Source organism: Glandiceps talaboti, chromosome 16 (genome assembly GCF_964340395.1).
Source record: "Glandiceps talaboti chromosome 16, keGlaTala1.1, whole genome shotgun sequence".
In the NCBI taxonomy this organism is placed as follows: domain Eukaryota; kingdom Metazoa; phylum Hemichordata; class Enteropneusta; family Spengelidae; genus Glandiceps; species Glandiceps talaboti.
The window spans coordinates 5517729-5538313 of NC_135564.1; the positions used below are offsets into that span (position 1 = coordinate 5517729).

The 20585-nt window shown below is 33.3% G+C and overlaps 1 protein-coding gene across 1 annotated transcript in view; it reads left to right on the plus strand.

Annotated features, from left to right (window-relative positions):
- Positions 1 to 20585, plus strand: part of LOC144447467 (tyrosine-protein kinase receptor-like) — a 52887-nt gene that overhangs the window by 2630 nt on the left and 29672 nt on the right. Inside the window, exons 2-3 of the mRNA XM_078137500.1 lie at positions 14012 to 14122; positions 16335 to 16478. Of these exons, the coding sequence (XP_077993626.1) occupies positions 14012 to 14122; positions 16335 to 16478 (255 nt within the window). The remainder of the gene's footprint in view (positions 1 to 14011; positions 14123 to 16334; positions 16479 to 20585) is intronic.

Below are 20585 nucleotides of genomic sequence, written 5' to 3' on the forward strand. Positions count from 1 at the left end.
CTAGTTTAAATCACTGACCCTAAACATTTGTTACGTGCAAAGAGGTAAATTTATGACATTCTACTTCTATTTCCCTGCAGTTTTCTTGCCAAAGTACATTTGGTCACTTTTTAAAAAAATGACATTCCAGAGAGAGACATATGTCTTTTCAGACTATAGCAGTACAGTCTACATACTGTGTTTGTCTACTTCTGAATCACCTGCACACATCTATAAAGGTGAACCCCCAAAACAAATATACAAAAGAAATACAAGACAACTGGCAAGAACTACAGATACAATACAAAATCAATGAAAACAAATTAAAGATACTCGAAACTTAATTAAACAACACTTTGTACAAAGACAGACTGATAGATACCCAGGTACAGGGATTTTGTACAATGACAAACTGACACCCATGTACAGGGATTTTGTACAATGACAGACTGACACCCAGGTACAGGGATTTTCATGATCAAACTTGTTCACAAGTATTTCATGGTAATTAATGGTTTGCAATCTGAGTATTAAAATTCTTCAAATGCTTGTTTTGAATGACAAGTGAAATATCAAATGACAAGGAGTTCCAAATAAAATAGATTCTGTTCTAAGGCCTTCACAACTAAGGTATAGATTTGTTCTGCTTTTCTAGTTTCTCAAAGTAAATTGGAAAATAAATTAGTGAATAGTAAAACCTGAGCCTCAAGGAAATCTAATCCTGTATGAAGTCTAGACATTGAGAGATTTCAAGAAATCCTATTGTAATGTTCTTAGAAGATAATGAAATACCCCTTAGCATACAGGAAATTGCTCTCAAAATTAATCAAATACTATCAAAAACTTCATCAATCAAACTAATTATAGGACTATCAATAAATCCATTATATCAATAAATATTTTATTTAAATAGATCATAACTATTTACATGAGTTATTGATTTATGGCAAAATTTCGAAGGCATTAAAAAAGAATTATCATTTTATTTGAAAACACAATTGTAACATCAATAATAATATTGTGCTTGCCCAACACCAAATGAGGCCGAAGTGAACTGTGAATTTTTAGCTCGTTAATTCTTCTACCTGAGAGATTCACTTAGGATATGTTTTTCTCACGTATGGTGGTAGGATAATTTATATCACCCATGTTTTGAGTGTGAGAATGTTTGCAAGTATGGAAATCTTACCAAGTTTCCTTGTTTTCAACGGAGGTTTTGCTAAAAAATTGTTAGAATTTTTGTCATCTCAAAAAATTGCACCACATCTGAGGCTGTAAATAAAATGTGAAAAGATATTATCTGTTTTTAAAACGGAAAATTCTGATAATCAGTCATTTGAAATAGGCCAAACAAAATGGTTGTCTTTCAAAAAAATATCATGTCCCATTAGCAAGTCCTTTAATGTTTACAATATATTAGTGTAGTAATGTTTATAGCCAATATGCTAAGACAGTCACCAGTGGCTTCTAAAATCTGCATGTTAGTTGTGCAGTAAGATTACTACAAGGACTACTTTCATAAACTCACTGAAAGTGCTGAATTCACTAAATTTTTCTATCTCATGAGTCTGAGAAGAAAAAATTAGAGTTGGTTGAATAAGGTTTATTTATAGCCATGGGAATGATCAGTACAACAAATATTTAATCCCTGTCATGGCATAGCTGACGAGTAACTATTTTATAGTTTATGTACAGTATGTAAGATCTATCAACTGTATAATATACTACAGCCATATAAAGGTGTACATGTAGCATTCATGTAATGTTGATTGTCTTAACTCCTGTCAAACATACCAGACAAAATTCCTGTTTTCGTCTAACCCTTTGAAGTGACCCCATTTCATTTAGACTTGAAGACATCTCTTCATCCATTCAAACTTGATTATTTACAAACACAAAATTGTCAATATGGCCTCCAGGTTTTATTTACTAATGACTGGTATATACATGGAAGTGAAGGTAAAAGCAGTAAATACTCCAAGTTCAACACATGCAAGAACAATCATCCTGCATACATATTTGACATTTATCATAGGCTTTCTCATGTTTTTGATGTGATTTTAAAGTTGTGACGTGAGTTGGCAATTAAGTTTTTACATGTTTGGTCAGAGACAGTTGGTCTTGTTTGATGTAAGTTGGATAAAAGAATGTATGACATTCTCTGGTATGAATATGTTCAAGATTTGCCATAACATGTCATTTTGTTTGAAAGCTAAACAATGGCTGGAAGTGCAAGAGCTTTGTCAACACTTAACAATTTAGTAGCAAAAGGAAGAAAGAAAGTTAAGGCCACAATTTACCAAAATTGGTCAAATTTTACACAGAAATAGAAGTTTTCCGTTACACACCAGAGTGACCTGATTTCAGGATTCTGAGTTTTTATGAAACAGTATGTCACGTATTTAACTGTACTGAACACAAAGGAACATAAGTGTTTCAAACTAACACTTTCTGTAAGGGTAAACACTGACACACCCTCCCTAGCTTTTGTTAACCCCAAAATCTGTGTAGGTAATAGGGAGGTTCCTCATCATACAGAACTCCTTATGTTGAGATACTATGTGGGTGATTATTCTCAAAAGAAGTTGATTTCCTGTGATATAACCAATTAAAAGTTATACCAGAATCACTCCCTTGGCGTTACTATAGGTGGAAAAAAAACTGACAATTTATCAAAAAATGTTATTTCATTGTTCTGGAATCATATTCTATTACTGTAGTAGTTCTGAACTATATACTTATCACAGAAAGTGGCAGTCAGTTATTCTAGTTTGTAGTACAATATACTTGACATTAGGCCAGTAGTGTAGTGTGGTGTAGTGTAGTGTTACAGTAATAGTGTAGTACGTAGTGTAGCGTATGGTAGCATAGTGTAGTGTAGTGGCTTTAGTTTCTGTCATTGATTTTGGAGGCTATCTTCTAAGATCTATATCTAAATCTTGAGCGAAAGCTCGTTTTGAATCTTTGTGGTTTGTTTTAATACCATCCATTCAACCATCCATCCATCCATTCAGTCAGTCAGTCATTACTGATAGATTATACAAACCCTACTAGACTCATTCAAAATGTATAACAGTCCAAAATGTATACATGTATTGATGGTAACAGATCATTCTTGGTGTACACAAAATTCACACACTGTACATCATCATGCAGGCAGTGTTTTGATTGATACCTTTAATAGGTTAGTGATTGCTATTGTTCAGAAAGTTGATGAGGCTATTATGTGATCATTGCAACAAGATTTGATACATTGTATGTAAAACTGAGATAACAGACTTGTAGACACCATAAAACTGTGTTGTGTCTACATTATTGTGGTCAAACCACAGAACTTTGTAAAATATAAAATGATATCGACATATAATAATGGAAATTTACTATTGTTCATGGTGTCACTTTCTGAAGTAATTTGTATTGAATGGATGAGAAATAACATTTTACAGCAAATTTAAGAAAAGAGAAGTGAGTCTTTAGTGAAATTATTTTCCATGGTTACAGCATTTAGGGATAATGATGATGGAAAGAAGTGATGTTTTAGTTCATTAGGTGTTGTTCACACCAACTTCTATCAGACTCCCTATTTCCTTTCTATGTACCTGTTTATGACAAGGAAGTGAAACCATGGAGATGAAAAGCTGATGTACTCCTATAAATCAGACTATACAGCAGGAAATGGCTATTTTTCAAGTGATACTAGACTCTCCACTATACTTTAGAAAGTTTTCAGTAAACTGTTCATTGACACTTTGTAAATCAATGAATTGAAGACATGCTTAGTGTGATTGTAGGAGTGATACTGTGATAGGAAAATCGTGACACAACCATGAGACCTATGCGATTTGTTAAATTCGATTGCCATTAGTTTCCACAATTTATGTATCATTTTCTCTACAAATTGACACCCTAGGTGGGTCGTAATAAGCACAATTTCTCACTTTCACTTGATGAGATTGTGGATTTATGGAAGTTGTTCCTGAAACCAGATTAAAACCCAGGCTTACGAATAAATGTAGTAATAGATAGTCTATAACAGTGTAGAGAGAGGGAAAAGAAAACTGAATACATTTTACGGGCTCTAGAAGTCAAGCAAAATAACACAGAGTGACATAAAAACCATAATCTTTAATTCATAGATTTCACAAGATAAGAAATCTCAGAATCCCAATATAATTGGCGATTTGAGAAGCATGCAGAATGAGCTTCCAACAGTGGAGAGCAAAATCGTAGAAATGCCGAGAGAAAATGAGTCCTGGATGCATATAGTTTCTAGACTATGACAAGCAGAGTCAAGAAGGAAATTAATTTAAAAAAGAGACGTATTTTGTAAGTTACGAGTGCTTACAGTTCAACTTCATTTTTTTTAAAAGCTGACAATTATGTGATTCTAACTTTAAACCCTTTATTTATACTCAGGTTCATCACAGACTTTAATTTGTGAAATCACATGAGTATGGCAATGGATGACAGAATTTATATTACTTTGTCAATATCATTTATTTCTTTCAGCGTCCAATATTAATATAAAACGAGTCAAAACGTTAATACCTTAATTGTCAGCTTGTCTCATTTTTGACCATGAACATAGTATTTTACTACATGTCTGTCTCTAGTACTTCCGTCTGCATGATTTGATGTGAGACTACTTTTTACTTAAGTAGGTGTTTATTGAGTTTTCCACGTTCATCAAACGTTGTGTGTCAATTACGACATCGACAGTACACTGAGAATCATCAACTTTTCATTATCTTGTCTTTGCTCAGACGTCATCTGCAGTAAACAGTGTTGTAAAAGTGTGATTTTTCATGAAATCCTTGGGTTCTGTAACCTCATGAAAGTGAGGTTTGCTTGTTACCACCTTTTAAAAAAAGGTGGGATAGCTCATTATCACCTTCTTCAACAAAAACAACATTGTATGTACAAGGACAAACTTTTAACACATTTTTTTTTTTTAGCTTTTTTGCTATTTATCATGATACAAACACAGACTTGGTCAATGTTGTTTCACATTGATTTCCAAGTAGGAAGCCATGATAATATTGTTTTATAAATTGAAAATCCAAAAATAAATACCCAGTCCTCCTCCATATGGCCACTTTAATATTGTATGTTTGATGGAAGAATTTAATTTCCTGTTGAGATCTGCAGTGTGGGATGTTGAATGTCATTTCACTGCTTTGTTGTCTGCTTATCATGTAATATCAAACTGACAAATTAGTTCCAAAGATGATATAGATGTAGCCCATTATTTGGTTCAACAAAAGACTGATAACATTCAGAAAAAATGTTATTAATAATTTTTGTTTTTTGAACCATATGTACAAATTACAAGCACTGGTTTTTGGGGTTTTTTTTTTATAAATGCTATAAATGCTATAAAGCTTATAGAGAATCACCAGGTTGTGCACAGATATAGGCAGCAATTAAAGCACCATATAAGTAAAATATATTTTAGGTGAATTGCATTCTTGCAAACCAGAGCTGTTTTTTCTTCTGCTGCAAAATGTTCTTGATGGTGTTGTACAGGCTGTGATTTACAATGATGTGATTGTCTCCAGTGTCTTTCAAGTTTCAATCATCACCTATTAAAGACACATGTTTGTGAAATGATTGTAACAATGTAACAGCATTGTTTAGTCAAGTGTTGAAATGCTTGTAATGTATAATGTTGACTTCACTTACATTGTTTGAATTGATAAAGTTTGACCATTGCAATCCCTATGGCCCTCCCCCCCCCCTTCCCCCATACACAAGTAAATCCACTTTTTGTCATTGTAGAGTGGTAAAAATCAAATCAATACTAGCAAATGTAGACTAGGATCAACTCTTGCAAGCTAATCTGAATTATAGTAGAAGAATATGGAAAGAGAGAGAGAGAGAGAGAGATGAAGATGAAACCTCGTCCTTTTGGTTCAACTAAAGTACATTGTGTAATATACTAAGGGATGTCTTCCATATTTCCATATTTCACAAGCAGTATAACTTTTTCATCTTGTCAAGTTATATAATCTGTATGGGTCAACAGTTTCCTATTACAATATATTGTAAAAGTCAGGTCCATTATGGCTAATTCTACCAGTAGGAGGTAGTCTGACAGTCTGAGTGATATATATGAAGATAAATGGATACACCAAACTTTAAATGTCATTGTAACCTATTATATGGAGATAGCCCTCAGGTAAAACCACTCCGTAGGCAGTGTACCTTTTGAAATTCTGTTTCCTGTTGAAACAAAATTTCAAAAGTCTTTCACAATGGAAGGCTATTAGTCACCAGGATATGATCAGGATTGAAACAAATCATGGCATGAACATTCATGTTATTTTGTTTAGTAACTGAGACTAACCTTACTTAGTGCAAAGTATCCAACCACTTTCTTGTTTGAAATAAAAAAGTTAGATATTAAAGTTGATTGTGAAACATTAACACAAGAACTCAATATTACAATTGCTGGTAGAGGAAAGGAATGCTGAGAGCCATGCATGTGCAATCATGTTACTCAGAGTCTGGGGAGCTGTTTGCGCTACTTTCAGCAAGTGTTTCAGTCTGTATCATGATGTACATGTACCTTTGTCATCCTCTATAATAGTTAGGTTACAAGTACATTGTTGCAATATTTCAAGCCTTAGTTAGAATGTCATTGACTGTGGGGAAATCTAATAAAACTGAACATAAATTGCTATATCTTGTATCATAATTTTGTCGGGGATCAAACGACAGCTAGTCAATAACCTGAAAATATTTGGTAGATTTGCCCAGGTTACTGTCCTTAACAAAAACATTGACCATAAGTTGCAAAATAAAATTTAGAACTTCATCACATCAGGTATAGTATTTGTGAAAGCTAGGTTCCAATAATAAATAATATATCCATCCAGGCTACAGGCCAAAAAAAAAGAGAGAGAATTGTTTCTGGTCAGGACAGTTGTCTAAAATGGTGAGACAACATGATTTTTTTCAAATTAATTTTTTTTTCATTCTAAACAAACTTGTCACTAAATCTACTATTTATTGCAGTTACTGTTCTTTTTATTTACTACTTTAGAGCAAGTGTGTATGTGGGGCAGATGTCATTTGCTCATTCATGATTGGCTCTGCAGTTGTCTTCAGTGAAGTAGGGAGAGTTATTTTTTTTGTTTCCCCATGGATCATGGATCTGGAATGGACAAACACACACACACACACACACACACACACACACACACACACACACACACACACACACACACACACACACACACACACACACACACACAAAAGACCAATGCTGGGTATTTAAGCAATAAGCACTCTGACCAGAAACTGTTCTTTTGTTGTGGCCAAATTTACCACAATTTATCTCATTAATTGATAAGCAGCATATGGCTACAGTTTAAGGAGTAAAAAGTTAAAAGAAAATCAATGAATTCTAAAATTGAAAATATGCCTAGTAATGTAGTAATATACCTTTGGATCTTTGAGTCTGTTTGAATCTTTAAAATTAAAGACTGCAAATTTAAAATAGTCAACTAGTGATATGATAATCATAAATAAATATATGAATAATTAAATAAATAAATAAATAAAAGTAAATCCATGGGAAAATAAGGTCCTTTCTTTTCATACCATGCACAAGCCAAGTTGTATGCGTTTGAACAGAAAATACAGGATTTATATTCTGGTCATTGTGGCATGTTCTGCAGAGCTTGAAATGGGAGGTGAGACTAAATTGTCCAAAACTGACAGTTTTTATTAGCACTGCCTTCACAATTACACTCACAGTAGTTGTTAAAGATGTTGTCTTTATTCAGCCAGAAAAATACTCATGCCATAGGGAGTTTGTCAAATCTACTCATCTTTGACTCATAGTGACAAGGTCCCTTAGGTCATGCATTTTCTTAGGTGGACCCAAACAGAGAAATTGTGTAAGGGCTGAATGAAGAAAAATAGTGAAAAATAATATGATATTAATCATGACAATAATAATAACTTTATTACCACAGATAAAGGTAAAAGTTTACAATGGAAATTGGTGTAGTTTTGCAGATATAAGAGAAGTTAAAAGAAAAAACACAAGGGGAGAATAGCTACTGTTATAAAATGTAATGGCAGACATGAATTTAAAAGTAGTCAAATTATCCATACAAATACATGTATGTATATTGAAATGACTGGAGAACTTACTGACTTACACTGTCAAATGCAATTAAATGTGTCTAAATTACTGAGTGTCTTTATCTAGAATAGTGTAGTCACTTGCCTGATAAATTCCTGATAAATTTTACTAATTTAACTGGTCCCCATTCATTGATTTTTCAGTGCACAAAATTCCATTTTCTGTTTGATTAAGTAATTTGTAGATGATAGATAAATGTGTAATTGGTGGGATGTGGTTTTATGGTTCATTACACAGAGAGAAAGTAAACACTGTTAGGATAAGCCTTTTAATTATAAGTTGAAGAAATTGATTAATTGTACTTCTTTTTATAGATTTTTAGGTACACAACAGGCGCCAAAAGTACTATATATAGTAAATGTGAGTTGAATGACTGCGGTGAACTGGAAAGCCTTTATTTACCTGTATCAGTTCCATGATAAGTTAACATTAGCATAATATTACAAAATATTAATTAAATAAATACTTCATTTTACATCACCATTCCTTTAATATGTATTATGAAGATTAACATATTTCTAGTAATAGTTGACAATTTTTAGCCATCCAATGTAAGTAATATGCCTTGCAGAGAGCTGTAGCAATCCCTCTCTGTGCATATGATTAAAAATATTGTGTTTGGTATGTATGTATGTATGTATGTATGTATGTATGTATGTATGTATGTATGTATATACGTATGTATGTATGTATACTTCTCAACATTTCCAATGTCAGACAAATATCAAATCAACATGACTTATTTTGAAAAATGGAGTTTTCAGAAAACTCAGCAAATGATTATATCTTTTTGACAATTTAATATATTGTCAACCTGGACATTTTTGTTGAAGACTTATTTTTGCTAATTTCGCTGGAAAATTATAACACAAAAAAAATAAGTAGTGACTAAAATGCATCTTATACATCACAATATACAAGTCTTGAAATGACGATTTAGTTAAAATAAGTCTTTGAGAACTAACTGAAGACTGTAAAATTGCAAAATTTTCTAAGTGAAAATATCTATTAGTAAGTTTACAGTATTGTAAGCACCGTAAATACATGTACATTGAATTAACTGAATATATCTACTTGTCTGCATGTGATGAAGACAATACCCTGACCGGAAGCTATGATCCTGTAAAAGGATAGGGGTATGGGTAGGGTCTGAATATGGTGTGATTTAAAGGTTACACTACAATACAACAATGAACAATCAAAGATGATGAAAAGCAGCCATTCTATTTCTACATTATGCGTAAACAATACAACAATGGAGAACCACATGCAATGAATACAAACACATAGAATTTAGAATCATTTTGATCAATAGAGGAAATTAAACTTCGAGTGACACTTCCCCCTGCTAAAAGGCTGAAAAACAAAATTAAAAGACAACTACAATTTAATAAAAGTAACCATGACACATATACAGACATAGAGATGATATGTAGAAATATACAAACATAAGTTAGGATTTAGACTGAACATTAACAAAAGAAATCTCCTCCATTAAATCTTACTTCCTGCAACAAACATGAACATAAACTTGTTGTTTGCCTGTTTTGATTCATCAGCTGTACATAAAATGCCTCTTTTAGCAACCAAGTCATCGACTGTCCTTGAACAATAACATATGTTCATGTGCTGCGTATGTTTATTCATTTTGTAGAGCCATTTGACTAAACTGTGAGTGTGAGTGTATGTATTCATAACACGTCATCTATACATACCACAGTGTTGATGATCCCGCTGTGAATCCTCTCAGAATGAACTGAGACTAGGTCAAGATTTGCTAATTGTGATTGCTATATATGTACCAAGGACTTCAAACTATTAATAGTGTCACCTCCTGCCCAGACTATAGCCTAGTTGCCATGTACATGTAATTCACCGGTTATAACAACCAGAGATCAGTTATTATAATCTTACAGCATCAAGTTATAACAGATTATGGTCAGAATTATAAATATAACAGAACCCCATAATCCACTCATACCAATGGGGCATTTTCAGGTGTTTTGCAACTTTTATGTGGCCATACTTTCCATTCAGAACGTAAAAGTAAAAGTGTAGCTGAAAACACCGCAAACAGGAGAGTGTAATTTGAGTTCCAACACTGACACAAGTCATGGGGTTCTGATAACAATTTTCATTTATATTTAGCAGAGTTTTGAAAAAACGAAGCTGTGTCACATAATTTCAACTACATGGAATTAGTCGCATGTTTCGTTATTGACACCGATGTGCAAGTATCAATAGTATGTATGTGTACCAATGCAAATTATCAAGGTATAATAATATTACATACCCAGGGTGGGGGGTGGGTGGGGGTGGGTGGTGGGGTACCTGTATTGTAATCAAAAAATCATTGGCGTAGACACCATCAATTCGGCAGATTTATGTGTTTGTAGAGTTCTGATGCATATTATCAATTTGTGACAATTTTACTAAAGTTATTCAACCCAAGTTGTCTACATGATAGTTCAGATATAGGTAGTTCATAATACATGACAGTTGTTAAAACCATATTTGATTTAATGATTGCTTTGCTCACCAACTAATAAAAATTCCAATGTAAGAATTTTAATCCCTTAAATTTCCCACTAGGCATTAGAAGAATCTAGGACACTTCAATTTTTGTTATGACACAATAATGGCCAGATTGAAATCTATAGAATTACAGTGAATTTCATAATACCATGCAGCTTTTCTGTTTGATACAGCCATGCAGAAACCAACAATACTACAAAACAGCATATGCCACACTTCAATAGCAACATCACATTTTTTGCTACATTTAGTCTAAATGAAATAAACCATTTAAATGTATTGCAACTCCATGTAGACATTCGGGCAGCAATGTTTTTCTTTTGGCATCAAACACCCGATGAAGGGGATGAAGGGCGCATAAAATGTATATGTCCTTTGCGGTGTTCATTTCATATCTGTATGGTCAGCATGTATATAGTTCGACATTTCACTTGGATAAAATGTAGCAAGAAACTGTACTCATTCAATCTTGCTATCTTAAAATGTAGCATGTCTAGTTTCGCATTGGTTTCTGCGTGGTTGTATCAAACAGAAAAGCTACACGGTATTGAGAAATTTGCTGTAAGTATATATATGGCCATCCTAGCAATAATGCAAGCTTTGTATCTGCCTCAAGCTATTTGTAACTAGTTGGATAATACCTGTAAATCCTATCAACCTGTACATCTTATCAACCTTTGCTATCAACAATGATTTCATATACTGCAATCTTCAATGAATTTCAACATTGCTGGAGATCTAAGTGTATTACATTGAGGATTAGGCAAGAGCTATATCAAGGAATTTGTATTTCTTCAGACCTATAAACAAAAATAAATCATAGTGTACGTGATACATTATTACATTATTCATCTCATGTGGAATCAAATCCTTAGACTTTCCTGTAAGATCATCGCAAGGAAATTTTAAAGCAATCTTGAATGCACAGACTGTTATCATTCAGAACATTACCCACCTTAATTCTATATTCAAAGTGTGTTTGTGGTCATAAACGACAAACCTCTCCAAATTAATCTGTTTCTTGCCAGCTTTGGCTATTTGCTTGTCACAAATTTGATGGAATTGTTTCGGCGGGAAAACATTATAGACACGCTTTTGCAAATTAGGATCTGTTCATTGCCAACTTTGGAGATTTCATTGACACAAATTTGTTGAACATTCAGTTCTGTTTTGGTGGAAATTTGTAGAATGTACATATTAAAGTTAATGCTACATGAAATGCAATGGTCGAGCTATTTCTCTGGGAAAAAAGGAAAAAAGGAATGCAATGAGGTGATATTTCTGTACATACTAATAAGTCTGATGTAATTTGTATACAAGCAACACTAATTATAGTCTTTGCTGTTTGACTATAACCCATTGTTTTGTAAATTACTGCTGAGGTGACTTATACTTAATTGTAAAGCACTTTGAGCACGGTGTGGGAAAGCGCTATATAAGAACCCAACATTATTATTATTATTACTATACGTCCGCTTGTTGGGCTGGGAGGTAATATTATATTTATTGTTTTTGTCAATGTAAACTGTTCAGGTAAACCTAATGTCACTATAATAAACAATTATACTACATAGTCCATTGTACAATGATGTCACCTTTACTTACTATGCCAATATTTCATGCCATCTGTTTTAATAAATATTTAATTCACGATTTGACAACAATGGTACATCTGTGTGTTGATTAATGGTGGCATACACTGTATTGATTGTTAATGTTACAAAAACAACACATGTATGTCATGACTTTGTCTGATCAAAACAGTATTAATTTATGCATATTTACGACTGGACTTGCTGATTTTTTGAGTGGTAACAGATTCGCTTTGTACTACCCTTGATGCTTCTTTAGGACTACATGTTACATCACATGAGAATTAAATTCAGTCGTGTTCCGGCCACCTGTCACCTGATAATTAGTCGGTCTAAAGAAGGTAAAATGACAGCAATTTAAGTCCAGAAGAATAGATGAATAATTATCTCACATTAACTTTGTGCATGCTTACTGTTACGAGCATGACTGTTCATGGATTATAGGTTAATAGGACCCAGTGTCAAATGAAAATTTATATTTTAATAGTAAAACAGTTGTTTTTTTAAGTGATCCCAAATTTTTGTGATGTCTTGTCACCCTTGGTGATGCTGACAAGACATCAACAAAGATTTGGAATTTGTTCCCAAAACAATTCGTAACAAAATTTCATTTGATAACTTAAATTGCATTGTACAAATGTACTTTGTGTTGAATCAATGAATGCTACCATTATAGTCTCTGAACAGGTTGCTGGCTACCTCAGATAAAGAAACTGAGGACAGATTCATGTGCAGTTCATACAGCTTTTACATAGGTATGATAGGAGGACACCCCCCCCCCCCCCCCAACTCCCAACAGGTATCCATAGTCCAGTGACACAGTTTCAGGACACTGTGGTTCCACATGCACTGTGCATATCATTACAGAATTATTGAAAGTAATAGCTTGGGAAAATGTTGTACATTGACTGCTTTTGTTGGCAATAGTAACTTCACACTCTGGTGGTGGTGATATCTGAAGGCTCCAGCTAGTCATTTTAAAATTAGTTTGCAGTGTGTAATATATGCTGGTAGCAGACTGTAATTAGTGTATAGTATGGCTTTAATAGTACCAGTATCAAAATATCAGTACCGGTATCTGTTTAGTATATCATTTATCTCTGATGATAGTATGATATTGATGTATGACCCGGACTGTATAACACTGTTTACTGGTAACTTTTTTAGGAATATTTATCACTAGATACAAATACTTTATAACGGTACTATGGTGATTTATTATACCTGCACTGTATGTCTTTTGTTTATCAGTAGCTCTCTATTATAAGTATAGCAAACTCAAAATATCATTTATAACTATAAATGCAAATATCAAATAGGTTACATATAATTAATTTACCGAATTTGTACTGACACCAAAGTGAATGGATATACGGTAGTCCTAGCTTTCTACCTAATTGCAAGTCCTCAGGTTTTCTTCAATAATGTAAAGTCCTATAAACCTGAGGACTCCGGTTGAAACTAGTGGTATCCATGCATTTTGGTAGAGTACTAAGTTTATAAAATCATGTATTAGACTGGCACTATTCCCTTTGGAGATTTTTTTGTCGTATTTTCATTTTTCCCCCACATAATCTTCAAATGTTTACGAGTTGTTGTTCATTAAAAATTTGTGAAGGAAAACTTTATTTTTTCCCAACTCCCAAAACAATCACTCACTCAGGTTGCTATTTCACAGAAAAGAACACAGTTGTGTTAAAAGAATTAAAAATAAAGAAATTTAATTTATAATTTGTTTCTCTTATTTCAGGTGAGTGTCCACCAGGACAATTTCACTGTGTAGAGGGAACTTGTATTGATGACATTAAAGTGTGTAATTTTATCACAGACTGTCCATATGCATTGGATGAACTAAACTGTGGTAAGTATATGTCCCCTCCCTTCTCCTCCTCCTCCCCCCCCCCCCCCCCCACATTCAAATCTCCCAGTGGCCCCTTCATTTGGTTCCTTCTTATTGTTTGACATTAGCATACAAGGAGTGGTCTACCTGCATGTGGGCAATCCATATATCACTTGTTATTGAGGAAGAAAATATTGTTGAATATATTCTTTTTAGGTTGTTATGTCGCAAGCCACTTAATATATTCACATTCCAGTTTTAGTGTAGATTTTTTTTTACTTTTTGATTTAAAATGTATGACTATGAGTTTTCCAAAGTGTTTTAATCAAAAAGGTAACAAATTAGGAATAGTTGGTTATAGCTCATTAATATGGTGATAGTATAAGTTTTATTTTAAAAACCTGCATCCATAAGGGATTATTAAAAATAAAACGTACAGTAGTACAGTATTAATGAACTATAAACACCTTTTCTTAATTTTTTACTTCAGCTCAACATATGTTATTTTTATCACATATTTCCAGTTTTAGAACTCTCAAACTAAATTATATGTTTTTTATCATACCGGTAGTTAGTTAGTTAGTAAACTGTTTCAATCTAATATTTCCAAAATCAAACACTTCATCATCAAAATGACTACAACTTGTGAAGTTAACCAGTTGTGTAATGACATTTCATGTATAACAGTCACTTTTTAAAATCAATGTTAATAAAAAATATGCACGAGAGAGCAGAAATATAGGAAACCAGGTAAAATGAACTACACTCTTCAATTCACAACAGCTAGCTGTAAAATCTGATTCCAGAGCATGGAAATAGTAAGTTGGTTGCATCAATGAGAGATTTTTTACAAGATGTGGATTAAATTTGACAAGCAAGCAAGGAACATGGTACTTCACAAGAGCAGTACAAATACATCTCACAGATTACCTTACTAGCCTGGGGATATAACATTACCAGAAAGGAATAGTGATACGGTTATACTTTATTACAGATTATGACGTAATGCACAAAGTGTTTGCAGTGAAATGTGAACGATTTCAAACATGCTACCTACAGTGAAGGTTTAGCTATAGTGTGTGTAGTGAGGTCACAGCAGGGTCAGCAAGTGTACATTGATATTTGGTACATTATAACAATTAAGTGTTTGAATGACGCCTACAGTATAGATTCAATGTCTGCACCTTTCATTTCATTATCCTGTCAACAAACTTTGTAGGCCAACGAGTAAATTGGATCATTATTGCTGCCCCAGACTATTTTTTTCATTTGTAGAAATCCAGGTTTCTCAGTGTGCGTCGGACATATTTCTAAGCGTAAAAATGTTGTAATTTTTATTACCAAATATGTATCGAGTGTACAGTATCTGTAATGATATGTGTTCATCAGAAATGAAAACAAAACAAAACAGATGTCTGGGGTTTTAATGTATGTCATCATTATTTAATGACAGATTATAATACATTTGTTATGGGACATAAGAAATTTGCTTTGATGTGATATGTCTGATAAGAGAATTTTGTTACATGCATGGGTTTTCATTTCAAGATATTGGCTCATGAGTCATACATGAACAATGTCCATTTTGTTGTGTACATGTACGTGAGACGTTTCTCCAAAATGGTACAAAAAAGAATCTGAAGAATTAAAAGATACATACACTGAGTAAAGTGAAAAGAGTGAAAGTGAAGACAAAGAAATTGTGATGTCATTTCCTGTAATGTTTTCCCACAAACCTTTGCAGGAAATCCCAAACAATGACTGCACACAATACGTATTAAGTATAGTAGGACTTCAAGATCTGCACATGATATCCAAATTTGAATAGGTTATTTGATGTATGTATTTTATCACACGAAATCATATGTAAGTTGATAGCAATAACAATACAAAAGTGTGGTAATTGTGAAGTTATCTTATTGGAATCTAGTTTTTTGAAGCAACGTTTTTTACTACATAGCATTCATCTGAATCACTCAGATGTCATCAGCATTGAAAAAACTAGATTCCAACAAGGTAATTTCACTATATACTACTGTATAAAATGGAGTCAAGACTAGTATCAATTTCTGTTCTAGTAATACAAGTGTACTTAAGGTAGAAATAAGTCTGACTGGATTTTTCCTTGAGGTACTACTGATCAGAATTGTCAAAAGCAATTTCTTTCGAAAATAGTAACTTAATGATTTTATCTTCTTTGACAGTGATGGTTTTCACTCTGTTTAATCAACAGGCAAAGAGTGTGATTTTGAGAATTCCACCTGTAGTTGGAATGTTGTAGATGGAGATTTGAAGTGGATGCTGGTCAGAGCAAGTGATGAATCAATGAGTAGTCCCATTGTACCGAGTCAAGATCACTCACAGCAAAGTGCACAAGGTAATTGCTACCTGTACAAGTCTTCTTGACAGATAAGAACATTAAAAGAAATAAATCCCTAGTGGATTTATTGAAAATTCAAGACTTGTTTTCACAAGGGACTTGTCTGGGTTTTTTGTGACAATCCATAATGAAAACTATTGCAACAAGTGTGAGAGGAAGCATGCAATGAAATAAGCCTTTTCAAAATCTGCCATTATTGTTCTCTACTTCAGGTCTGTGTGTATACCTTGGGGTATACATGGTATTGGCTACTCAGTTAATCAGACAGCACTGTTACTTTCGTTGATGTCTGAACAATACGAAAAACATCCCTGATTTACACTTCTACAGAATACCAAGGGACAAAGCTCTTAAGAAACGGTACTATGAGGTGATGATACCCTAATTTGAGCGAGGGCGCCGTATTCTCAATTTCCTGTTTGCAGTCTGAAATGGCCCTATTTTTGTGCATGTCACGTTTTTTAGTATTTGCATGCAATTAGCTTTCCCTCTTCTTCCGTGACTTGTCAACTTCAACATGTTGAAGGTTTGGCCAGTGGTGCAGAACACTGAGAAAATGAGAATCAGCAAGATTGACTTAAAAGTAAATAAATAAATAAATAAATAAATAGAAAAATGATAGTAAATGAATATTAAATAGTTTCTCATACACTTACAAAAATACTGTCACAGTGTGGCTACCTGCATGCTTCAACTGTATCCTATTCATCAACATTGTCTACTTGCTGTAGGCTGTTTTATAGGGTGTTCTTAAAAAGTGATTACTTTGAAATTGTTCATGTCCTTTTTACTTCTATGAAGTATTCATTATGAAATATTGTACTAAAGACTCCAGAAATATTCAGTGTTATTGTGTGTTTTCAAACCGAATTTTAATGTCTCCAATTTTGCCTCATAGAGTGAAAAGGAGTAAGTGTTATCACTGTCATGTTTCCATTCAAAAAGTGTCAATTCCTAAAATTTTTGGTAAAAGTTGGCGAGCAGATTCATATTTTCTGCTTGTAACATTTAATATTATAAATAATTCAATTATTTTGGTGAAATTTGGTGTAAACAAAAGGTACGTTCCTGGTTGGTTGAAAATATTTAGGGGGAATTCCTGCAATACAAGTTATTATAGTGACTGAATAGTAAATGGTATGTAATATACTGCATACTTAGACTTAGTTATCTTCATCATGTACATGTAAGATTATAGTGTTTGTTTTTGAGACATATCTTGAAAAGCAAAATAGAAAACTAAGAGAAGAGACTTAATTTACAATATGGACCATCACAAAATCCTGATTAATTAGCCAATTTATCAGACTTCAATTAGTAACTGATGTTTTCCAAAAATCCTTGGCTGATTACTAATATTGACAGGTTGACAAGAATTAGAGAGTCTGTGGGGATTACCTAAGTAACAGATTGTTGACAGATGTTGACAGGGAGTAGCCATAGAAACTGGCAGACAGTCTAGATTTAGAAGTTGGCATTTAGTCCAATTAGCTCTGATGTTACAAACCAAGAAAATTGACTACATAAATTCAGAGGTTATTGATTCATAGATTTTTATCACCATATTTCTAAAATGATGGATTTTGTCGTCTGTAAACTGTGACAGTTTTTAATATGTATCAAAGTTTAAAGTTCATGGAAAGAGGATTACTCAAGTGGGTACTTGGTAGGACAGAATTATTTGAACATAGATTAATCCTGAGAGAAAATTTAATCCATTGACCAGATTTAACCAGACTAGATTTAATCTCTGAACACACATATAATCCCCTGGCCAGATTTAATCCATGAGTTCATTTACTTAATCCTCTGACCAGATCTAATCCCTATTCACATTAAATCCTGTTTAATAGCCGATAAAATCCTGGATTACATATAATCTTCTGACCATATGTCGTATTTGAATTGTTCTGTCATCGGTGTTATGTACCATGTAGATGGTCAAAAAACTTGTCGGCCTATCGGTAAACATGAAAATACATTAAAATGAAAACTATATTTAGCAACATTGTATGAATATCCTGAGTTGAGAGAGCAGCTGTTTCAAAGTGTCTCTCTGAATGGAAATAAATTGAAGGCTCCTCTCCTTTGCCGGAAGACATAAAATGTCGTGCATTCAATTGAAACACAAACAGAAATTGTTGCGAAAGGCACAGACCATTGCAGAAAACTCTGAAATGTTTTTTGTTCCACCTAAATTTGAAAGGGAAAGAACTTTTTAATTTCATTATGTAGGATGTCTGAAAATAGAATAGTACAGTATGAATGGCAGTTTACCAGACATCTTACAGTCAGTCAGTCAAAAAGTTGGTCTGTCTGTCTGTCTGTCTGTCTGTCTGTCTGTCTGTATGTCTGTCTGTCTGTCTGTCTGTATGTCTGTCTGTCTGTCTGTCTGTCGGTCTGTTTGTCTGTCTGTATGTCTGTCTGTTTGTCCATCTGTCTATCTTTAAGTATGTGTGTGTACAGTCTCTATGTCTTTCTGTCTGTGCATGTCTGTCTATCTGTCTGTCTGTCTGTCTGTCTGTCTCTGTCTGTATGTATGTATGTATGTATGTATGTATGTATGTCTGTCTGTCTGTCCATCTGTCTATCTTTATGTATGTGTGTACAGTCTCTATGTCTTTCTGTCTGTCTGTGTCTGTCTATCTGTCCGTCTGTCTGTCTGTCTGTCTGTCTGTCTCTATCTGTCTGTTTGTCTGTCTGACTGTCTGTCTCAATCTTTCCGAGGCTATTTGTGTGTGTATGTCTTTTTAGGTTGTAATAGAAATGAATACAAAAACAACTTGAATATTTGACCAGTTTTACAAACCAATGGTCTGTCTATTTCAAGAAGTTTCAAGTGATTGAAATAATTAATATCAGTACATTTTTCTGTAAATTTCTATAATTTTCCAGTAAAATTATGCACATATAAAATGCTAACAAAAATGAAAAAAAAATTAAAAGAAAATACATGACCATACAATTTCAAACATAAAGTGTATTCAATATATTGTAATATTTAGACTGCAGTCACTTAGTTTCCATTTTAATGTCTCCAGCTGTTACACGTAGGTTAACTTAAATAGCATCACTTACAATGTTATGATTCGTCTAGGTATTAGTAATATGTGTATATGAATATGTTTTATATTCAGTCCTTGCCATGTTTACATAATATATTTGAACTGTTTATTTGAATGCAGTGTATGTCTATAGATAATTAGGATTCAGTTTTAATTCCATGTATGTATGTATCAAAAACTTCTTAATGATAAACTGCAGTCAGAAGTGAACTACATATTGGCCTATATTGATTATACTGTCCAGATTTCTAATTTCACAGAAATTTCAATAAAATAACAATTCCATATTTTAAATTATAATGTACATAAGATTTGATATACTGATGTTGTTCATGTACTTTATTTTGTTTTTGTACCACTTGTCTTTAGAAATTTTCCTTTAAAACATTAATACTAAGTAAAACTGGTGCACCTGATCATATACACACTGTAATATTACTATCTGGGTCAAATGGTCAAATGAAATGATTGAGTTATTTTAAGCTATTTATACCATGTACAAGACAATTGAGTTGTACACATTTTAACCAAAAATATGGTTTCTATACCCTTGTTGTTCTACTTTTACATTGTAGATTTGTCATGTTTTCGATTCAAAGGCCCTTTATGACACTCATATATCATCCTCAAATGAATGAAAGTACTGGGAATGATTAGATACTATTCCCCCAATATTTTCTGTGTTTAGTGGAAATATGAGTGACCTAAGTGGCTTTGTCATTATGAGTTGCTAGACGAGTAGTGACTAAACCCTTATGTCACGAGTATTTTTTCAGCTGAATGAAGAAAAAATATTGGGGAATAATATAATTATACCACAGTGGCAATCGTGTCAAAGAAAAATCAGGGAATAATGGCAATTTTGAATGTTTTGACTCATATTTCAAGCACAGGGGAACCAATAATGTAGACACATGTTGTTGTGACAGACATGGATTGCCATGACGTACATGTAGATCACAGATCCAAGACACCACACAGTGTACATTTTGATAGAACTTGCGTTTGTGCTTTATTGACTCAGACAACTAACGTATGT